The sequence below is a fragment of the Kogia breviceps genome, chromosome 3 (genome assembly GCF_026419965.1).
Source record: "Kogia breviceps isolate mKogBre1 chromosome 3, mKogBre1 haplotype 1, whole genome shotgun sequence".
NCBI classification, from domain to species: domain Eukaryota; kingdom Metazoa; phylum Chordata; class Mammalia; order Artiodactyla; family Physeteridae; genus Kogia; species Kogia breviceps.
In genome coordinates, this window is record NC_081312.1 from 110,513,545 (window position 1) to 110,533,203 (window position 19,659).

Genomic DNA, 19,659 nt, shown 5'->3' on the forward strand with positions numbered 1-19,659 from the left:
CCTGTGAGCCATGGCCGCTGGGCCTGTGCATCCAGAGCCTGTGCTCCGCAACAGGAGAGGCCACAGCAGTGAGAGGCCCGCGTACCACCAAAAAAAGAAAAAAAAATGGGGAAGAGACTTGAATGATACTTCGTAAAAGAAGATATTTTAATGGCTGGCAAGACTTTGAAAGGAGTTAATGAAATTAAAGCCAGAATGAAATATCAGAATGGCTATAATCAAGAAGAATGACAAGGCCACATTTCACGGCTATGTATGGAGCTCATACAGAGCCAATAGGTGGTAATGGATACAGCAACTTTGGAAATCTCTTTAGTAATGTTTATGATCACTAAACGTACACCTTGCCTGTGATCTAAAATTTTTTTTTAGTCAGATAACCAAGAGAAATCACATATGCCCACCAAAAGACATGTACGAATATGTTCATGTCAGCTAAATATTGTGTGCTATACTGAATACCACAGTGAAATACCATGCACAGAATAAGAAGTAATAGATGCCTGCTACCTGCAGCAACATGGATGCATCCGGAACACATTATGTAGGATGAGAGCCAGAGGTTACATAGAACACACTACACGAGTCTATGTGAGATTCAAGAGCAGGCAAAACCAGTCTGTTGCGATGGAACATGGAATAGTGGTTACTGGGGTCGGTGGTGGCAGTGAAGCTAGCTCAGCGCCTGGGAGGGGGCACTGGAAAAATGTTCTGTATCTTAATCTGGACAATAGACACATGTTATTCTTATACATGTGGTATATACATACGTAAAAATTCACTGAGCCATACTTTTAAGATGAGTGCATTTTGTTGTAATGTGTATTATCCCTTGATAATAAAATTATTTAAAAGTTGAGAAGAGAAAAGTTTTTTTTTAACCACGAAACATCATTATACAATTCAGAAGTAAAGTTTTGAGAGTGGAAGAGATTTTATTCAAACAGAAAACCCAGAAGCAATATCAGCTGATACAGCAGTTCAGTTTTATTCAGCACCACAGCTCGCTAGTTCCTTCGCGCCTGTAGGAGGTGAAGTGAGGCCAGGCAAGGAATTCTGAGAGGTGTTTCTTGAAGAAGCCGCAAGAGGATCCCTAGCCCAGGCAATCAGTCTCGCCGCCCTCTCGGGTTCCCTCCCTCCTCCTGCCAGAGGCAGCGGCCAGCTCAGGTCTTCCCGGGAAACCTTGAGTCTGAATCATATGCCAGCACTCGAAACAAACAGCAAGCATAGCTAGAGGATGTTCGATATTCACAGACGTGCCTGTGCTCCAACCCTTACCTCTTTCTTAGGTTACTTTTTATTTACCCTTTCCTGAGAACTTGGGGAATGGGATGCAAATGTCGGGCGTCAAGTGGAACCGAACTGTCAGCTTCTCTACTGCTTAAGATGGAGAGGACAGAGGCAAAAAAAAAAAAAAAAGGAGAGTGAGCACTGCGCATGCTCCGTAAAGCATTTCTCCCCCCCCCCACACACTCCTTCCCTCCCTCCCTCTCTATTTGCTCCCCACACCCTCCCTCGGTCAAGCTGGGCCAGGCAGGAAAATAAGCCAGAAAGCTTTTCTTTTGAAGATTCTAGATTCTTGACCTTGAATTTTGCTTTCACACTTCTGCCCAGAAATCTTGCTTTGAATTTGCCTTTCCTCAACTCATTTAGCTTAAAAAAAAAAAAAAAAAAAATCTTGTTCCAGGCAGCACCATGGGAAAGGGGGCTTTCTATGGTAAAATGTTCAACTCTATCAAGTTGACCCACTAAGTCTAATAAATGGGGCCAAGTGCCAGAAGAGATCATGCTACACTCATTCATGATAACAACAGATTGAAAATATGCAAGAAAGGAAAAGACTAAACAACAAAGGGATGTAAAAAGAGCATCACATTTTCTTTCGCACTGTTTGTGTTGTAAACACTTCATTGCACACTTCTCATTATACTGATATTTTTCAAAACATTCAAGTATCAGTCTGTTCTCTTACAAACAACTTGTAAGCATTTGTACCATGCTCAAATAATAAAGAATACAGCAAGGAATCTGAAACTTTGCTCGAAGAACCAAACAACAAATGTTTACTGAGCTCCTGTTCATCTGAGAAGTAGTATGGCATAGTGATTAAGAGATGTTGGAGCCTGCTACCTGGGTGTTAACTCCCAGTCCTCAACCTCCCAGCTGTGTGATCTTAGGGAAATGACTTAACTTCTCTGTGTGTTTTCTCCATCTTTGAAATGGGAATAGTATTGTGAGAATTAAAATTAGTTCATTTATATAAAACTTTCACATTAGCCCTGGGCCCCTATTATGCTATCAATGTCTGTTATTTTACCCAAGTTCCTATTACTGTGTTTAAAATTGAGGCATAGATGAATTGTTTCTTTTTACATGCAGTTTTCTTGCAGCGCACATAAGAAGTATGTGGAGACTTGACATATTTCCATAAGCAATTAACAAATGATAACTCATCATCTAACTGATATTTTAAAAATAAATTTATTTATTTATTTTTGGCTGCATTGGGTCTTCATTGCTGCACATGGGCTTTCTCTAGTTGCAGTGAGTGGGGGCCACTTTGTTGCAGTGTGCGGGCTTCTCATTGTGGTGGCTTCTCTTGTTGTGGAGCATGGGCTCTAGGTGTGCGGGCTTCAGTAGTTGTGGCACACAGGCTTAGTTGCTCTGCAGCATGTGGGATCTTTCCCGACCAGGGCTTGGAACCGGTGTCCCCTGCATTGGCAGGCGTATTCTTAACCACTGCACCACCAGGGAAGTCCCCATCTAACTGATTTTTAAAGTGCTCAATTGCAGTGTGGGATACAAAAAATGAAAGATTAGGACAGAGTATGAAAGAGGCTCATACTCCCCTGAAGCTGGGAGAAGTGTTAAAGGTGTTGAAAGTGACAGAATGTAGGAATGTTGGAAGTCTTCTTAGTGTCAGGACCTGAGTGAGAGAGATGTGGAAGGCAGGGGAGGATGTCAGAAGGAGTCCTGGGAAGGGATGAGCTGGAGCAAGCTCAAGGCGACACAGAGACAGATAGAGACAGGAAGATGGCAATGCAAAGAAGGCCACAGCTCCACTGTTAATGTATATATATATATATATATATATATATATATATATATATATATATATCCTCATCACTAACAACTTCACTCTACTTCATGACCACGTTCATGTTGGTGAACCCAGAAATAAGAGGGAAATAACAGGCAATTTTCAACTTACCCTTGCATATATCCTGTGAACAAAGCTGTCTGACAATATATTAAAGAAACATCACACCTTTATAATCTATGAATAGTAGTTCAAAATAAAAAAATACTTTCTAAAACCTATCTTTTTTTCTCCAATATAAAAGCCAACTTCTTAGTGGATGTATTCTAAGGTCCTCTGACACTGTAATTCTTATATGGTGAAAGACTAACATTCTTAATGATTATTACTAATGAAAACATAAATGCAATTCTCAGCCCGTGAGTCTTTGAAAAGCTATTGAATGAAGTGCACTTCACAGTTCAACCACAGGGAACGTCTTTTGCTCTTTTATCTAGGTAGGGATCTTTGTCTCCTACCTTCAACACCCTTTTCCACCACTGCTGTTTTTTGGTATGTATTAGTCTCTCTGTGTGCGAAAGGTACACATCGGGGGTGCTTTATTCCAAATACTCCCCAGCAAGCCACTTTTCCTCGCAGAATCTCAGCAGTGTGCGGAAGGGGTTCAGTCGATTTAGCACGACGTATGCGAATTAAGGGGTTCTCAGCAGACCCTCTCGCTCCTTCGCCAGGGCGCCTAGGTAGGGACGCTCTGGGAGGTCAGGGAGCGCGGAGAACTGCTACCTAGTGTTGAATTGTGGGGGCATCCCGTCGGGCTCAAGGGCTCTTTTCGGACTACCGGGTGCCTATCCCGGGGCCCTCCCTCAGGCTCCCGGCGGGATCCATGAGCCTCCCCGCCCCCTCCACCGCCGGGCCCCGCCCCCTTCCCGGATCAAACTACGGGTCCTTTCAAACCTAGCTTTCTTCGCCTCGCGCATTGTCAAACGTGTAATTGGGGGAACTCCACCCAGCCGGGGCCTCTTCAGAGTCGCTGCCGGAGTAGCGGCCGCCTCCCCGCCCCCACCCCGGAGCGCACGGCAGCAGCACAGCGAGCGCAGAGCCCACCGCCCTGGCAGCGGCGCGCGGCGCGGCTCGCGGCTCAGGGCGGGGTGGGCTGCTGCGGGGCCGCGTGTCTTCTGGGCCAGGGACCGCCCGCGCCCACCTGCTCCTGCCTGCTGGCTGCGCGGACCCGGCGCCAGTGCGCGGGCGGGGGGCTGTGCGCCGCGGGGACCGGGTGTCCCGCGTGAGCCAGGCGGAGCCGCGCGCAGACCTGCCGGCCGTCGGGGGCGCGGCCAGCCTCCAGAGGCCGCACCTGTCCCGCCGCGGCGGCCTGGCACCCGAGTCGCGCCACGGTCGGCGACATCGGAGGCAGCGAGAGCGCGGAGAACCGGTGGAGGCGAGGCCCGCGCCCCGGAAGAAGCCGCGCGCGGCCCGAGGCCTCGGACCCTGCGCCCCACGTTCCGTGGCACCATGGCCCCGAAGCTGCTGTTGTTCCTCTGCCTGTTCCCGGGCTTGCACGCACGGTAAGTGGCGCCCGGGCTCCGCATCTCCGGAGGCTCCGAGACTGGAGGGAGGGCGGCGGGGGGCGCTGTCCCCCGACCCTGAGTCGCCGGCGCGCCCCGCTGTCCGTCGTCTGGGCTTCGGCATATACTGCCGGGGCCGCGGGGAGGAGACGGGAAGTCGGCCGGCACCCTACCTGTCCCATCTACCCCGGACATGGCCATCTGCCTCTCCGGGCTTGGCGATTACAGACTTCTTTGCAGCCTGAAACACGGGGACTCTGAGATTAATGGGCTCTTCTCCTGAAGCTTTTAGGATCTGGTGGTTTTCAGAGGTTTTGAAAACCAACATCATAGGGGAAAGCCTGTGTCTACCTCCCCCTCCCCCAAGTGTTTCAGCGCTGTGCGCGCGCACACAACCACACACACACACACACACACACACACACACACACACACACACACACAGAGCAACATGCTGTATCATTTCCATCACTGAAATTTCCCAGGACCCAGGAGTTACGGCTTCCTACCTGCCCAGTTTAAACCGGTCTTTGTGAGGAGCAGCTGGGCTGGAGGCAGGTGGAGGAGGACTGGGGCAAGGTGGAGAGCTGAGAGCCCTGCTTCTCAGAAAGAATTTCCTTCCCAGGTCCTGCGTGCACACGCACAGTACACACATGCCCCCCTTCTACATAAGCCACTTTCACACACGGGAGCATGCACAAACCTACCCCTATAAAGCAAGCATGTTGAAATTGATAATGTTTTCTACCTAGTAACTGTAAGAAATTACCTCACCATAGATACCCCAACCTTCCTCCCAGAACACCAACCACCTAATGGGAGCTTAGAAATGTTCCAGGAAAAGATGAAGATGGCTCATGAGGGTGGAAAGACAGTGGGACCAGAGGGGTTAAACACTGTTGCTGTGAATATAACGAGATTCTGGGTTTGGTTCCTTTAATTCTGTTTCGGGCTAGATCTCTGGCCCAGAACTTGAAGACTGCCCTGTACTTTACAAATTAGAGCAGCTCCCTTCCTCCCATCCCGCTCACCACCCCAAGAATCTCAGGGCATTCCTACCCCAAAAACACTTTTGTTTTGACACCGTCTTCGTTTCCTAGATCTGGGAGCTAGAAAACTGGAGAGCCCTCCTGTGGGCTATAAGCCCTGCAGTTGTTAGCAGGCAATACCTGGAGGTCTTGCATGTTCATTCACATTTGTGAAGTACCAAAGAACTAGGAAGGTGCATTAACAAATCCTACAAGACGTGAATGTGAATGGGTCATAGTTCTCCCTCCCTACCTTTGACAGACCCTGAGGAAGAAAGTCCTGGCCCTCCCCACCGCACACTGCTGGTCTTTGCTAAGAGTTGAGAGTGAGAAAGACAGGTTGTGTGTGCTGAGGAAGGCAGACTCACGGCAGCTCTTCCAATCAGGCTGCACACTCCTTGGGCCTTCAACTGAAGTTTCTTCCTGTCTAAGGAGCTAGCTGGAAAGGGAGATGGAAGTTTGCTCTCTGAGGTTGATCATGCCTGGATGTAACTCTGTTTAGAAGCAGACAACACCAGGCACAATGTGGAGGTCCCAGGTCATATACAGACCTGAGGTTATATCTAATCGACCTTCCTGCTGCCACCGACTGGATGAAGTGACCTGCAGTTCAGGGTTAGATAATCAGCTGTTTAGATCTATAGATACATGTTAGAAGGAAACCCGCTATTGTCGTCATTACTTTATGTGCTTAGTAGGAAGGTATCTGGGTGTCTAACTTGAAGCGCTCAGGTGTCTAGGGATTCCCAAACACACATACAATCTCTGGGGATTCTTCATCCTTTCATTTTGCCAAGGCCGGTGTAGCAACTTTAATATGTTCTATGTCTGGGTTGATTCCATGGCCTTGATAATAGAGGTTGCATATCAGTTGAAAAAAAATCCAAGTTTTTTTTTTTTTTTTTTTTTTTTTTTTTTTGCGGTATGCGGGCCTCTCACTGTTGTGGCCTCTCCCGTTGTGGAGCACAGGCTCCGGACGCACAGGCCTAGCGGCCATGGCTCACGGGCTTAGTTGCTCCACGGCATGTGGGATCTTCCCGGACCAGGGCACGAACCCGTGTCTCCTGCATCGGCAGGCGGATTCTCAACCACTGTGCCACCAGGGAAGCCCAAAAAATCCAAGTTTTAAACTAATTTTATTGCTGTATACCTCTCCTTTGAATGTGTCTTTGCTCTTTGAATGGGTTTTACAGACATGTAAAGTAATCTGATGTCCAGCATCACCTTTCAAAACTGTTATTAATTCTGAGAGGGTTCTCATTTGCACTCTGTCATGCCTTCCAGGCGTTGAAGAGCCCTAGAGAAGGCTCTGACAGTTGTGCTCCATGGTGATGGCTTGGCAGCTCCGTGGAGGGAAAATAACCCATTCTGACACCTATGGAGGAGCTTATTCTACATTAAAACACATTAAGTCACACCTGGACCTTGGTGATACCATAAGCGGATGGCTAACTGCCTTCCGAGGTTTAGGAGCTCCTTTTTATGTTTATAGATGCATCCAACTTTGTCTCTGCCCTTGTAGTTGAAGAGAATGTGTAAGACATGAAAATACCATATGATGGCTGAGATGTCAGTACATCACCAATTTGATTTTAAGAAAAAGCTAATGATGGTGTTTAGGACCCAACAATCCTGATAACAGAACACTGATGAAGATTACATATAACCCACTTAGAATTTAGAAAAATAGAACATTTTTGTTTTATTCACATTCTAGTGAGTCCCTGAGATTGGGTTTTCGTCAAAGAGAGGATTTTCCTTTGGGCTGGTGGTCCGGCACTACCACTGGGAAGCTTTTATTTCATTCTCTGAAGTCCTGCAGCAAACTGACATGGCATCAAGATTGGGAGGATCCAGTGTCGGACCAGAGCATCGCTGCCTGTGTGCTGCCTGCTGTCCCCCCAAACCCAGCCACAGAGCCGCGAGTGTCCCATTTTTACCTCCCGAAGGGGAAGGGGCAGGAGAGGATGCTGCAGCTGTTCCTTTCTTTGTCTCGTCCCTCACCTACGCTGAGCTAAGAAGCTTACGCAATTTCAGGAAAACCCTCTCATCACCACTTGACTGCTAGAGGGAGAATTAGTCTCATTATAATACCTGTTATTGACATAGCTCAAAGTATTTTCAGAAACTAAGGCTGTGTATACAGAGAACTGATGAAGAGTTAGTGTGCTCCTTCTGTGAACATATGAGTGTTGGGGCAAGAGAAGATACAGAGCATGGAGAGCATGGTCTGGTCTGTGCTGGTGAGCTGTCTCTGGGGATGAGGGAGGGGAGGGGAGAGGAAGAAACAGACAGCAGAGGAAGAGAGGACCGCACTGTGGGTGAGTTGGAAAGAGTACTGAGGATGCTGTATGTGATCTTGCCCAGGTGATCTGTCTCTCTGTCCATAATCTCCCAAGTGTTTTTGCTGTGGACTGAATTGCCAGGTCCTGTGGGCAATGGTTGGCTCCCAGCAATCCATGTCCTGCAGAACCTGCTTCCACCCACTTTTTTTTAAGATGATAAAATTAATATTCCTGACAATATTCCTGATAAAATAAAATATTCAGCATTTAAAATTCTGTAGTGTTATTTGTAAAACATCAGGCTTACAAATAATGAAATGAAGTATATCAGTTCTTGAATATGTGTCCCAAATTTTACAAGTTCCTATTGATGGTGAATATTCAGTGTGAAAAAAATCCACGGCAACTTATAGTTCCTATGGATGATTTATTCTAAACTTCCAGTCAAGAAATAGAATTATAGTTTAATATCAGCCAAGGAAAAAATTAAAAGATGTCAATCTTTGAGACATGTGCCATATACTTATTATCAAAACTTCATGTAAGTGTATATATTCATATAGGACTAGACTGGCACTGTTCTGATCTATGTTAAGGCTACTTAACACTCATAAAAAGACTCATGTACATATGGCACATACATAAGATTATACAGATGTTATATATTTTAGTTACATGTTATAATATTATATTATGTAAGTATATATATATATATATGATTCTGAGGCTTTAAACAAAGTAGAGATAATAAACTTTTAAAAGTTTATTTTTTTCATTTACTTCATGTTCATTACAGATAATTTAGACCATTCTAGAAACTAACTTAAAGACACACGTCTCAGAACACAACTGCCCTGAGATGTTGCCATTTTGGCTCCCATCTGGGAAGTTAAACAGAAATGAGCTCATACTCAGGACAAACAAACCTCAATGCAATTTTCTATTCTATATTTTGTTCTCTTTTTTGAAGAAAAAAAGTCATTACGGTGTACCCGCTGACAAGCCATAAAGGAAGAAGGTTGCTTGTTTGTTTGTGTGATGAGCTTTTTTGCCCCAGTAAATGGCAGGCCCCCTGGAAGTGCTACTTTGAAGAGAAGACTCTGCTCTTTTCAGGCCTGAATGGCTGTATTGCTGAGATGGCCTCACTCACTAAGGAAGCTAGCTTGTTGTTTTGAGACCTCTCCATTCAAGTACTCCTGTGAGCATGTATCACCCAGGAGAGGCACCTGTCAGGCTCAGCCCTGCTCAGGTGAGACTCAGATATGCTCAGCATTCATTTGGACACATTAATGGTAAAGACATATTAGAAAGGTTTAATTTTTAATGTCTGTATTAGCCTGCTCTGTAAGAGATTAATCAGTTTGTGTGGTAGGAGACGTGTAAAATCACCAGAGGGTGTTTACCAACCAATATCGCTGTTCCTTAGCACCCCACATGGGCAAGCATACCACCTCCTCATATCCCTGTGTCTGCCTAGACCAAAGGTGCTAGTCTCCATGAGAAGCACAGTCAGACTCAACAATTTTCAGTGAGTGCATTCTGAAGAAGCTGTTCTTACCTTTAACTAAAATGAGATATTGGCAGTGGGGAGTGGAAACGGCAAGATGTTTGTGCCTTGACCTTCAGAGGTTCTCAAGGTTGATCCAAGGAAGGCTGACTGTCTGCTGGTTGGCCTTCATGTGTTGAGTTATTATGATGTCTATGGTTTAACATGGACATGGAATCATTTTGTGACATTTAATGAAAATATCATGCTATGTTAATAGTACTGTAATTCTTCTTTCTTATTTGTGTTTTGTTTTACTTTTTTAATTTTAGAGATAATCTATTGGTTGGGATGAGTGTACTAGGGCCTTTCTACCTATTTCAGTGGTGCTTGGGTGAGCCAAAGCTTGACACTTCCTGGAGCCATTGCTACAACTTATATGTCATACTTTGTGCCATAATTACAGATCCAGAAAGGTGGAAGAGGATGAATATGAAGATTCTTCATCAAACCAAAAGTGGGTCTTGGCTCCAAAATCCCAAGATACAGATGTGACTCTTATTCTCAACAAGTTGCTAAGAGAATATGATAAGAAGCTGAGGCCTGATATTGGAAGTGAGTGTTGATGTTTGTTATTCCAGTAGGAAACATAGTGTAATATATTTTTTAAGTTTTTATTTTAAATAATTATAAAGTCACAGGAAGTTGCAAAGGTAGTGCAGAGTCACACAATTCGTGGGTATCAAACCAGGAGCTGACATTGGTACAGTGTGTGTACGTGGCTCCACATCATCTTGTCATGTGTGGATCTGTGTAATAACCACTATAATTGAGACACAGAACTGTTTTATCACCATGAAGATTCCCCTCCTGCTATCCCTCCTCCAAAATTTCTAACCTGTCAGCCACTAATTTGGTCTCTATTTTCGTATTTTTGTCATTTTGAGAATGTTGCACGTGTACTCATTCAGTATGTGACCTTTTGAGATTGGCTTTTCTTCCCTCAGCAAAATGATTTTGGGATCCATTCAAGTTGTTGCCTGTATCAATAGTTTGTTTTTCTTATTGCTAAGCAATCTTCCATGGTATGGATAGACAAAAGTTTGATTAATGTTTATTGAGGAACATTTTGGTTGTTTCAGGGTTTTGACTATTACAAATAAATGACTATGTGCATTTATATGCAGGTAATTTGCATGGACGTAAGATTTTATTCTCTGGGTTAAATGCCCAGGAGTATGATTGCTAGGTCCTATGATAAATGTTGGTTTAATTTTTTTTTTAAGAAACCGTCAAACTCTTTTCCAAAGTTTCTGTACCATTTTCTATCCCACCATCACTATGTGAGAGATCTTCACCAGCAATTGGTATTATCACTATTTTTTGTTTTAGCTCCTCTAATAGGTGTATGTCCAATAGGTTGATATCTCATTGTGGTCTTAATCTACATTTTCCTAATTGTTAGTGGTATTAAATTTTCTTTATGTGCTTATTTGCCAATAGTATATCCTCTTCATCAAAATGTCTCCTCATATTAGTTGCCCCTTTAAAAATTGGATTATTTTGTTTTATTTATTTTTCTCCTGCTTTGTTAAGAGTTCTTCCTGTAGTCTAGATATGATTCCGTGGCCAGATGTAGTTTTCAAATTGTTTCCCTCATGTGGCTTTTCTTTTCATCCTTTTAACAAGATCTTTCAAAGAGGAAAAGTTTTTAACATTGAGGAAGTCCAAGTTACTGATTTTTAACTGTTTTATGGAACATACTTTTGGAGTAATGTCTAAGAACTCTTCATGAAGCCCTAGTTCCTGAAGATTTTCTCCTGTTTTCTTCTAAAAGTTTTAAAATTTTAGGTTTTACATTTAATTCATTATCAGTCTTGAGTTAATTGTTATAAAAAAATCAAGGTGTGAGGTTTAGAGTTAAGTTTCTTTTTTTTTGCTCATGGATATCTGGTTACCTTATTACCATTTGTTGAAAAAACTATTCTTCCTCTGTAAATTATGTTTGCATATTTGTCGAAAGTCAGTTGGCTCAACTTCTGTGGGTTGTTTCTGGGATCTCTATTTTCTTCCATTTATCTATGTGTCTATCGCTGTGTCAGTACCTACAGTCTTGATTGTTACATCTACGTAATATGCCTTGGAATTGGGTGGAAGTAATTCAAACTCTTTATTTTAAAAATATATTTTTTATGTATTTATTTATTTTTGTCTGCGTTGGGTCTTCATTGCTTACATGCAGGCTTTCTCTAGTTGCGGTAAGTGGGGGCTGCTCTTCATTGTGGTGCACGGGCTTCTTATTGTGGTGGTTTCTCTTCTTGCAGAGCATGGGCTCTAGGCACGCAGGCTTCAGTAGTTGCAGCATGTGGGCTCAGTAATTGTGGCTCATGGGCTCTAGAGTTCAGGCTCAGTAGTTGTAGCTCACGGGCTTAGTTGCTCCGCAGCACGTGGGATCTTCCTGGACCAGGGCTCGAAACCGTGTCCCCTGAATTGGCAGGTGGATTGTTTTTTTTTGTTTTGTTTTGATTTTTTGGCGGTACACGAGCCTCTCACTGTTGTGGCTTCTCCTGTTGACGTGCAGGCTCAGCGGCCATGGCTCACGGGCCCAGCCGCTCTGCGGCATGTGGGACCTTCCCGGACCGGGGCACGAACCTGTGTCCCCTGTATCAGCAGGTGGACTCTCAACCACTGTGCCACCAGGGAAGCCCGGCAGGTGGATTCTTAACCACTGTACCACCAGGGAAGTCCTCAACACTTTATTTTTCAAAATTATTTTAGCTCTTATAATGCATATTTTTCATATGAATTCTAGAATTATCTTGTCTGTATCTACAAAAAATATTGTGTTAAATCTTTATATCAATTTGGGAAGAATTGACATCTTTACTATGTTGAGTATTTTGATCCATAGACAGGGTATGTCTTTTCATTTATGTAGATCTTCTTTAATACCTTACATTCAGTGTTTTACAGTTTTTAATATACAAGTTCTGAATATATTTTGTTAGAATTGCACCCAAGTATTTCATGGTTTTGGAGTGCTTGTCAATGGTACTGTATTTTAAAATTTCCTTCTCCTTGTGTTCATTGCTAGTATACAGAAATATGGTTAACTTTTTAAGTTAATATTGTGTCCTCTGACTTGCCAAGCTCAGTAGTTTTAGGAAGTTTTGTTTGTTTGTTTGTTTTTGATAGGTTCCTTGAGATTTTCTGTGTACATCATCAGGTCTCCTGCAATCGAGACTTTTATTTCTTGCTTTCCCATCTGTATACCTTTTATTATTTTTTTTCTTACCTTGTTGCAGTGGCTAGAATTTCCAATGTTACATGAATAGTAGTAGTGTGAGTGGACATCTTGCTTTGTTCTAGATCTTAGAGGAAAAGCATTCAGTCTTTCACAATTAAGTGTAATGTTAGCTAGAGATATTTTATATATATTTTCACCAAGTTGAGAAATTTCCCTCTATTTCTAGTTTTCTGAGAGAATATATTTTTTTGTCATGAATGGGTGTTGAACTTTGCCAAATACATTTTCTGGATCAGTTGATGTGATCATGTGATTTTTTTTTTTAGACAGCTAATATGGTGAATTACATTGGTTGATTTTCAAATACTGAACCAGCTTTGCATCCCCAGGATAAACCACACCTACTTATGTTTAATAATACTCCTTTTTGAAAACTTTTAATATATTGCTGTATTCTATTTGCTAATCCTTTATAAAACTTTTAATATCAGTGGGGCCTATAATAATATTCCTTGCTTCATTTCTGGTATTGGTAATTTGTGTCACCATTCTTTTTTTCTTTGTCATCTTGCTAGAGGTTGGTTCCATTGACCTTTTTGAAGAACCAACTTTTTGTTTCATTATTTTTCTGTATTGTTTTTCTATTTTCAATTTTATTATATTTTGCTTTTTATCTTAATTATTTACTTTCTTCTGTTTGCTTTGGGTTTATTTTGCTCTTCTTTTCTGAGGTAGCATTTAGAGTCTCGACTTGAGACTATTCTTTTCTAATGTAAGCAGTTAATGCTCTAAATTACCCTCTCTGCACTGTTTTAGCTGTATTTCACAGATTTTGATATTTTTTATTTACATTTTCATTCAGTTCAATGTATTTTTTACTTCCCCTGAGATTTTTTCCCCCTTTAACTTATGGATTTTTTTTTAAATATTAAAAAAAATTTTTTCTTTTTTTTTTTTGGCTGTGTTGGGTCTTCATTGCCACATGCGGGCTTTCTCTAGTTGAGGTGAGTGGGGGCTATTCTTCATTGTGGTGCACAGGCTTCTCACTGCAGTGGCTTCTCTTGTTGCAGAGCATGGGCTCTAGGTGCATGGGCTTCAGTAGTTGTGGCATGCGGGCTCAGTAGTTGTGGTTCGTGGGCTCTAGAGTGTAGGCTCAGTAGTTGTGGCACACAGGCTTAGTTGCTCCATGGCATAAAGGATCTTCCTGGACCAGGGCTCAAACCCATGTCCCCTGCATTGGCAAGTGGATCCTTAACCACTGTGCCACCAGGGAAGCCCCCTCATGGATTATTTAGAAGTGTGTTTTTAGTTTCCAAATGTTTGGAAGTCTTCCTGTTATCTGTTGCTAATTTCTAGTTTGATTCCATTGTGATCAGAGAACATACTCCGTATGAGTTTAAAATTCTTTTAAATTTGTTACTGTTTAATTTATGGCCCAGTATATGTTTTGTTTTGGTGAATGTTCCATGGATACTTGAAAAGAATGTGTATTCTGCTGTTACTGGATGAATTGGATCCTGTTGTTTGATGGTTTTGTTGAGTTCTTCTATGTCTTTGCTGATTTTCTATCTAGTTTTTCTATCAACTGTTTTAATAGATTAACAATTGATAGATTAAAAAAGACCAAGACAAGGGTAGTGTTCTTGGCCAGGAGAGAAATGCATACCTATTCATGGTGATGGTCAGAGAACATGGGGGTTGTTTGTTGCAGACACATTTTTCATAGGATGCACCTAGTCTATGGCTTGTTTCCTCTTCTCCATGGGGCTCAGTTTCATTTAGAGCCCTGCAGCTTGCCAACCCTCACACAACCCCAGCTGCCCTGTCCCTCTGTTTTTCCAAGTTTGAGGCTCATTCTCCAATTTATCTGTATCAAGACAGATAATTACACTGGTCCCAGTAGGCATAGAATTTCAAAACCCTTGTGGTGTAGTGTGCAGAGGGTTTGGAGGTACATGTCCTGTGCAGTATTGGAGCAGTCTTATCATCTTTCTGTGTCTCAGTTGCCTCTTTCATACGATGAAGGAGGGGAACAAATTACTCTTAAACTTCCTTCTTGCTTTAAGGTATTTATTCACTGAGCAATACATCTAAATTACCATTGCACAAGATTCATAAATTCAATTGTCAACAGTTTTCCCATCATAATTACATAAAAAGTCTACCCAGTATGAAAAAGTGTGCAGCAATTCTGCATTTACATGGAAAGAGAAGATTGAGAAATGTTACTAGTTTCCTCATTAATTGTCAGACATTGTGCTTGACCTTAGAGCAAAGATAAATAAGACTTGCTCTTTGCCCTTCTGGGTAAATTTAGTCCAATTGGTCTTTTGTTTATCTTGTGCTAGAACACCGCAAAGTGCCTTCCATATATGGTGCCATTGGAAATATTATTCAGCACCACATTCATCCTCTGAGGGGGAAAATTGGAAGAAAGTGGGTGAAAATGGGTAGAAAGTGGGTAAGCTTGGCTTCTAACCCAGATCTCTTTGACTCTAGCTAGATCACTGCACTATTTTTTTTTTTTTTTTCGGTATGCGGGCCTCTCACTGTTGTGGCCTCTCCCGTTGCAGAGCGCAGGCTCCGGAAGCGCAGGCTCAGCGGCCATGGCTCACGGGCCCAGAAGCTCTGCGGCATGTGGGATCTTCCCGGACCGGGGCACGAACCCGTGTCCCCTGCATAGGCAGGCAGATTCTCAACCACTGCACCACCAGGGAAGCCCAATCACTGCACTATTTATAGAAAATGCAAGGCAAGTCCATTCAAAATCATACTCACATGACACAACACTTGGGAGGGCATGTTCTAAGGCTTTGTCATGTGCCACAGGCAAGCAGAATTCACAATTCTAAAGATTTTATTTTTCCTTTAAGGAAAAATAAGGAATTGTGAATTTTCCAAATGAAACAGCATAATACAAAGAACAAATGCTTCTTTCTTAGAAGGCACCTCTTCTAAAGCCTCATGTCATTTGGTCCTCAGAAGTCATTTTCATATATCAGAAGAGCTCTGTGGTTTTTGAGTGAAAGAGATTTAAAAAACAACTAAATATAAAACCATATAGTAGTATGCTCCTCTTTGGTTTCATGACTTGAAAGTTCCACCATGCACATTGTCATGGTCCTGGGGTAGCAGAGTGACCTGATGAAGCACCCCAGGGTCACTGGGTATCTTAGGACTCCTCTTCCTGACTCACTTAAATGCTAAGTAATGTCTGAGTGGCAGAATCCGGCAACTCACTGATGTTCAGAGTAACTGCCCAAGGACAGATCTCCTGGTAAAAGATACTGAATTAGACACCATTTTTGTTCATGGTTTAGAGGGCTCGACTTTAAGGGATAATTTACTATAAATATCTGAATTTCTTTTCTCACTACTTATTTTCACATGTAGCAATATTTTATTTGTTGTAACCACTGTGCTTCCTCATCAAGGTGCAGTCAACTTATATTTACGCAATACAGTGCTGTGCATGGATTTATCAGTCGTTTGTTGTAATTACCAGTTTATTTGCTCCCCTCCATTATCAGTCCCATCCTCTCTCAGCTAGTTGGCCCATAGTTACTGAGCATCCCCTCTGTATCCAGCCCTGGGCTGTGGACAGGTGGCGAGCTGCCTGACACTGCCTAAGCTTGGGTTCTTCTGGGGGGTGGGGAAGGGGAAGGGTAAGGGGTCTGCAGGTAGCATCTAGGATTTGATAATGCTATTCCCACTTTGGAGTAAAGCAGGCTTGTTAAGGCTCTCCCTGGCTTAAACTCCTTGAAAACTCCACTTGCTTCTAGGATAAAGTCCAAGCCCCTTCAGATGACAAAGAGAGGTAAGCGCTCTCTGGCCCTTGCCTACTTTTTTTATGTGTCACACTGTCTAGGAACACCCAGTCTCCTGTCTTCTTCAACTGCATCCTGCTGTTATCTCTTTCCAGCCTGTGATCCTCTTAACCCCTCTCCCATTTACCACATGGGGCTCATTCCTGCCTCCCTTCCAGCCTTGATGTTTTCTTCCATGGCCTGCACTCCCTTACCTCCCTGCTGGGCTGGATCAAGTGTCTCTCCCCTGATTTCTTCTAGCATCAATTTTTCATCTTTCCCATGGGATTAATAAATTCTGAAGGACTGTCTTGAGGATGGCATAATGTGGTGTAACCAGGAAACAGTTTCTGCAACATTTTTGTATACTTTTTACAAGTTTTCAGCTGAGAACTGTCCACTAGGACACAGTTCCTAATTCCTAACTTTAGATGCATCGGTTTACGTTGGCATCTCCCGACATACGTAGTCCAACTGAATCCACAAAGATCCAACATCAGGAAATAAATTAAATGGCTCATCACTGTTATTATCAACAGTAAATAGAATCGAACAGACTCATTTATGTTGCATAGAAGTAACATGTCCACACGTTACTCTAATTAGTTTTCAGAATACAAATTGTGATCATTGTGTTTTAAAAATACTCACTATTTTCCCAGCTATTGTCTCTCCTCAGCTAACTTCTGAATTATGGATGTATCTGTTTTAGTTTCCCATCTTTAACTATCCGTCATTCTAAGTAATACTTCAGCTGTGTCCCTTGCTATTTCAGGGCTATGCAGTGTGTCATTTATCTGGGCAACACATCTTGTCGTGTGGGCTCAAAAATGCTGGAGGAGGATAAACCTTTTAATAAGATAATTGTGAAAAGGAAGGGAAATGACCTGAATGAGTTTTTCTCCCTTCGGGGTTTCAAGAAATTTGAAGCACTCTCCTGAAAATCGGTTATTACAGAATACAAATTCCCTCCCTGTCCATAATCTGGCCAGTCTACGCCAAATGCAATCAGTGTTGGGAAAAATAAAATTGGCTTTTAAAGGTGAATGAACATGGTGAAGACATGCACGATGCGTAGAGATGACCCATGGGCTCATTTAATTTAGGGAGAACATCTGAAAAGCCTCCTCTTGGCTGTGTCTGTAGCCAGAGGGATTAATTTTCTGTTCCTCTTCCTCAGGTGTTTGCGTATCTGGATTTCTTTTGCTGGCTTTCCTAAAGCTTATTTTCCAAGTTTAATTAGAATTTCTTCTAAATGTGGAATTAGGAACATCCAGCGTGAGAGGAAGCTGATGATGTGGGTGGTGAGGAGGTGCCTCGGTGGCAGAAGACAGGCCGCCAGCTCCACCCAGTAGGGGGTGCCCACCGGCCCCACCAGAGTCAGAGCCTGAGAGGAGATGCCACTGCCCCTTCTTTCCTTCAGGCTTGTGGAGAGGCCTTGGAAGCCCAGCACTGACTCAGGTACTGACATGACCCAGACAGACCCTGTAGGGTACTGCAGGAGGAACTCCTGCCCTTGCCAGGGTTGTGTTCCCGATGAGGTAGGAAGAGGGAAAATGAGTAAATAGTGGGAATATGATCCCCAATGGGACAGGAGTTAGCTCTGTTGCAGAAAATAGATGTTAAAAAAGTAAAAGAAATAATAAGTGGGCCTTAAAGTATAATTTTTAAAGCAAGCCTTAATCACACTGCTCTTTAATATCTTTCAGTGAAAAATTATGAGCATAATTGAGTTACCATAGAACTGTGAAATGAATGCTTACAGACTTTTGGTCACAGATGTGATATCTCTGAGATAGGCCTGGCTCAGCCCATGGAAAGCCAGAGAAAGTTCCCACATCTTCCTCACCTGGTTCCTGGGGTGTGTAAATGTGACAGCTTCTGCCAAGCCCTGGTAGGGTTTTGAGAGTTCAGGTTGGATCGCTGAATTTGAGAGAATTTTGAAATGTGTGAAGGGCTGTACAAAGAATTAAATATTTAGATATATTATGATTTATATTGGTTCTGTAACATTGTCCTTCATCCTGGTGGGTTTCATATTTTAAGAAAAAATAAGAGACACGAGGTTTTAATTAAAAGGAATAAAGTATAAAGGTTGAAGTGCAAGTGCTTGTATGTCAGAGGAAGAGGGAGTTGGAGGTAGGATGGGGGATATTTTGGGGTCCCTAAAGCACACAATCTAGCTGCCTCATCTGGGCACAGATTTTTGGATGACCGCTCTGACTAACTCAAGTCAAACTATTTTTTCCATTCTTACTGCACAGCAGATGACTGTCTCAACTGAACATTTAGGTTAGCCTGGCTAGTCCTCACCTAAAAAGTGCAGCCTACCCTACAGACAGGTGAGTTGTCATTTCTGGACAATTGCTGTATATCCAGATAATAATTCAAATGTAATCAGTGCACTCTTAGAACAGATGTAGGAGGAGAGGAAACAGGCACTCTTAATTGCTGTGCTTGAAGTAAGAGCTATTACTGTAGACTTGGTTAGCTGTTTATCTCACAAAGTTAATTCAAATGCATAGGGGAGGTGGAGAACAAATTTTGTGGAGAAATTATACCTGTCATCTCCAGGAGAAACTAATTAGGTATCCAGAGGATTCTGAGTGAAGAGCCATTACCTCAGCTCAACACACATTGGCAGATGACCCTTCCCTGCATATTCCCCACCTTTCACACACATACCTTAGTCCCATGGCATGCTTACCTAAGGCACCATTCTGTGTAAGACAAGGCCATATTATAGCTTATGCATGCAGTTCAGTTCATTAAAAATACTTTTTACTAGGCTATTATTTCTTGTAGAGAAAGAATATAATGGGGTTTCAATATATAAGTATTCTATTTTTTCTTATATGTAATTTGGTAAATAACTTAGGTCATGTGTCCCTAGGAATAATCTAATGACTGCACTTGATTTGAATATGCAGTTCAGTTTATAGAATAACAAATGATCTATTTCTTATGTTTATTCATTACTACTGTAGGAATTGAGCAAATTAGCTTCATGTGGATTAGAGAGTGTTTGAGTGAGAAAAAATCTGGACTCACATAATGGGTTCTTCTACCAGTTACCAGCAGATTCCCTGACCTTACTGATGGAGGTTTCCATCTCTAAATGGAATAATTAAAATGACATCCAAGTCCTGTTGTAAGAGTTATAGACTATAACACCTGGCCCATAGAGAGGACAGAAAGTGGCAGG

General features: G+C 42.6%; 1 protein-coding gene across 1 annotated transcript in view; it reads left to right on the forward strand.

The window, feature by feature from the left end:
• The first annotated feature begins 4,328 nt into the window (after positions 1-4,328).
• Positions 4,329-19,659, forward strand: part of GABRG3 (gamma-aminobutyric acid type A receptor subunit gamma3) — a 388,122-nt gene continuing 372,791 nt past the window's right edge. The window contains exons 1-2 of the mRNA XM_059056937.2: positions 4,329-4,602; positions 9,868-10,016. Of these exons, the coding sequence (XP_058912920.1) occupies positions 4,550-4,602; positions 9,868-10,016 (202 nt within the window). The 5' untranslated portion in view covers positions 4,329-4,549. The remainder of the gene's footprint in view (positions 4,603-9,867; positions 10,017-19,659) is intronic.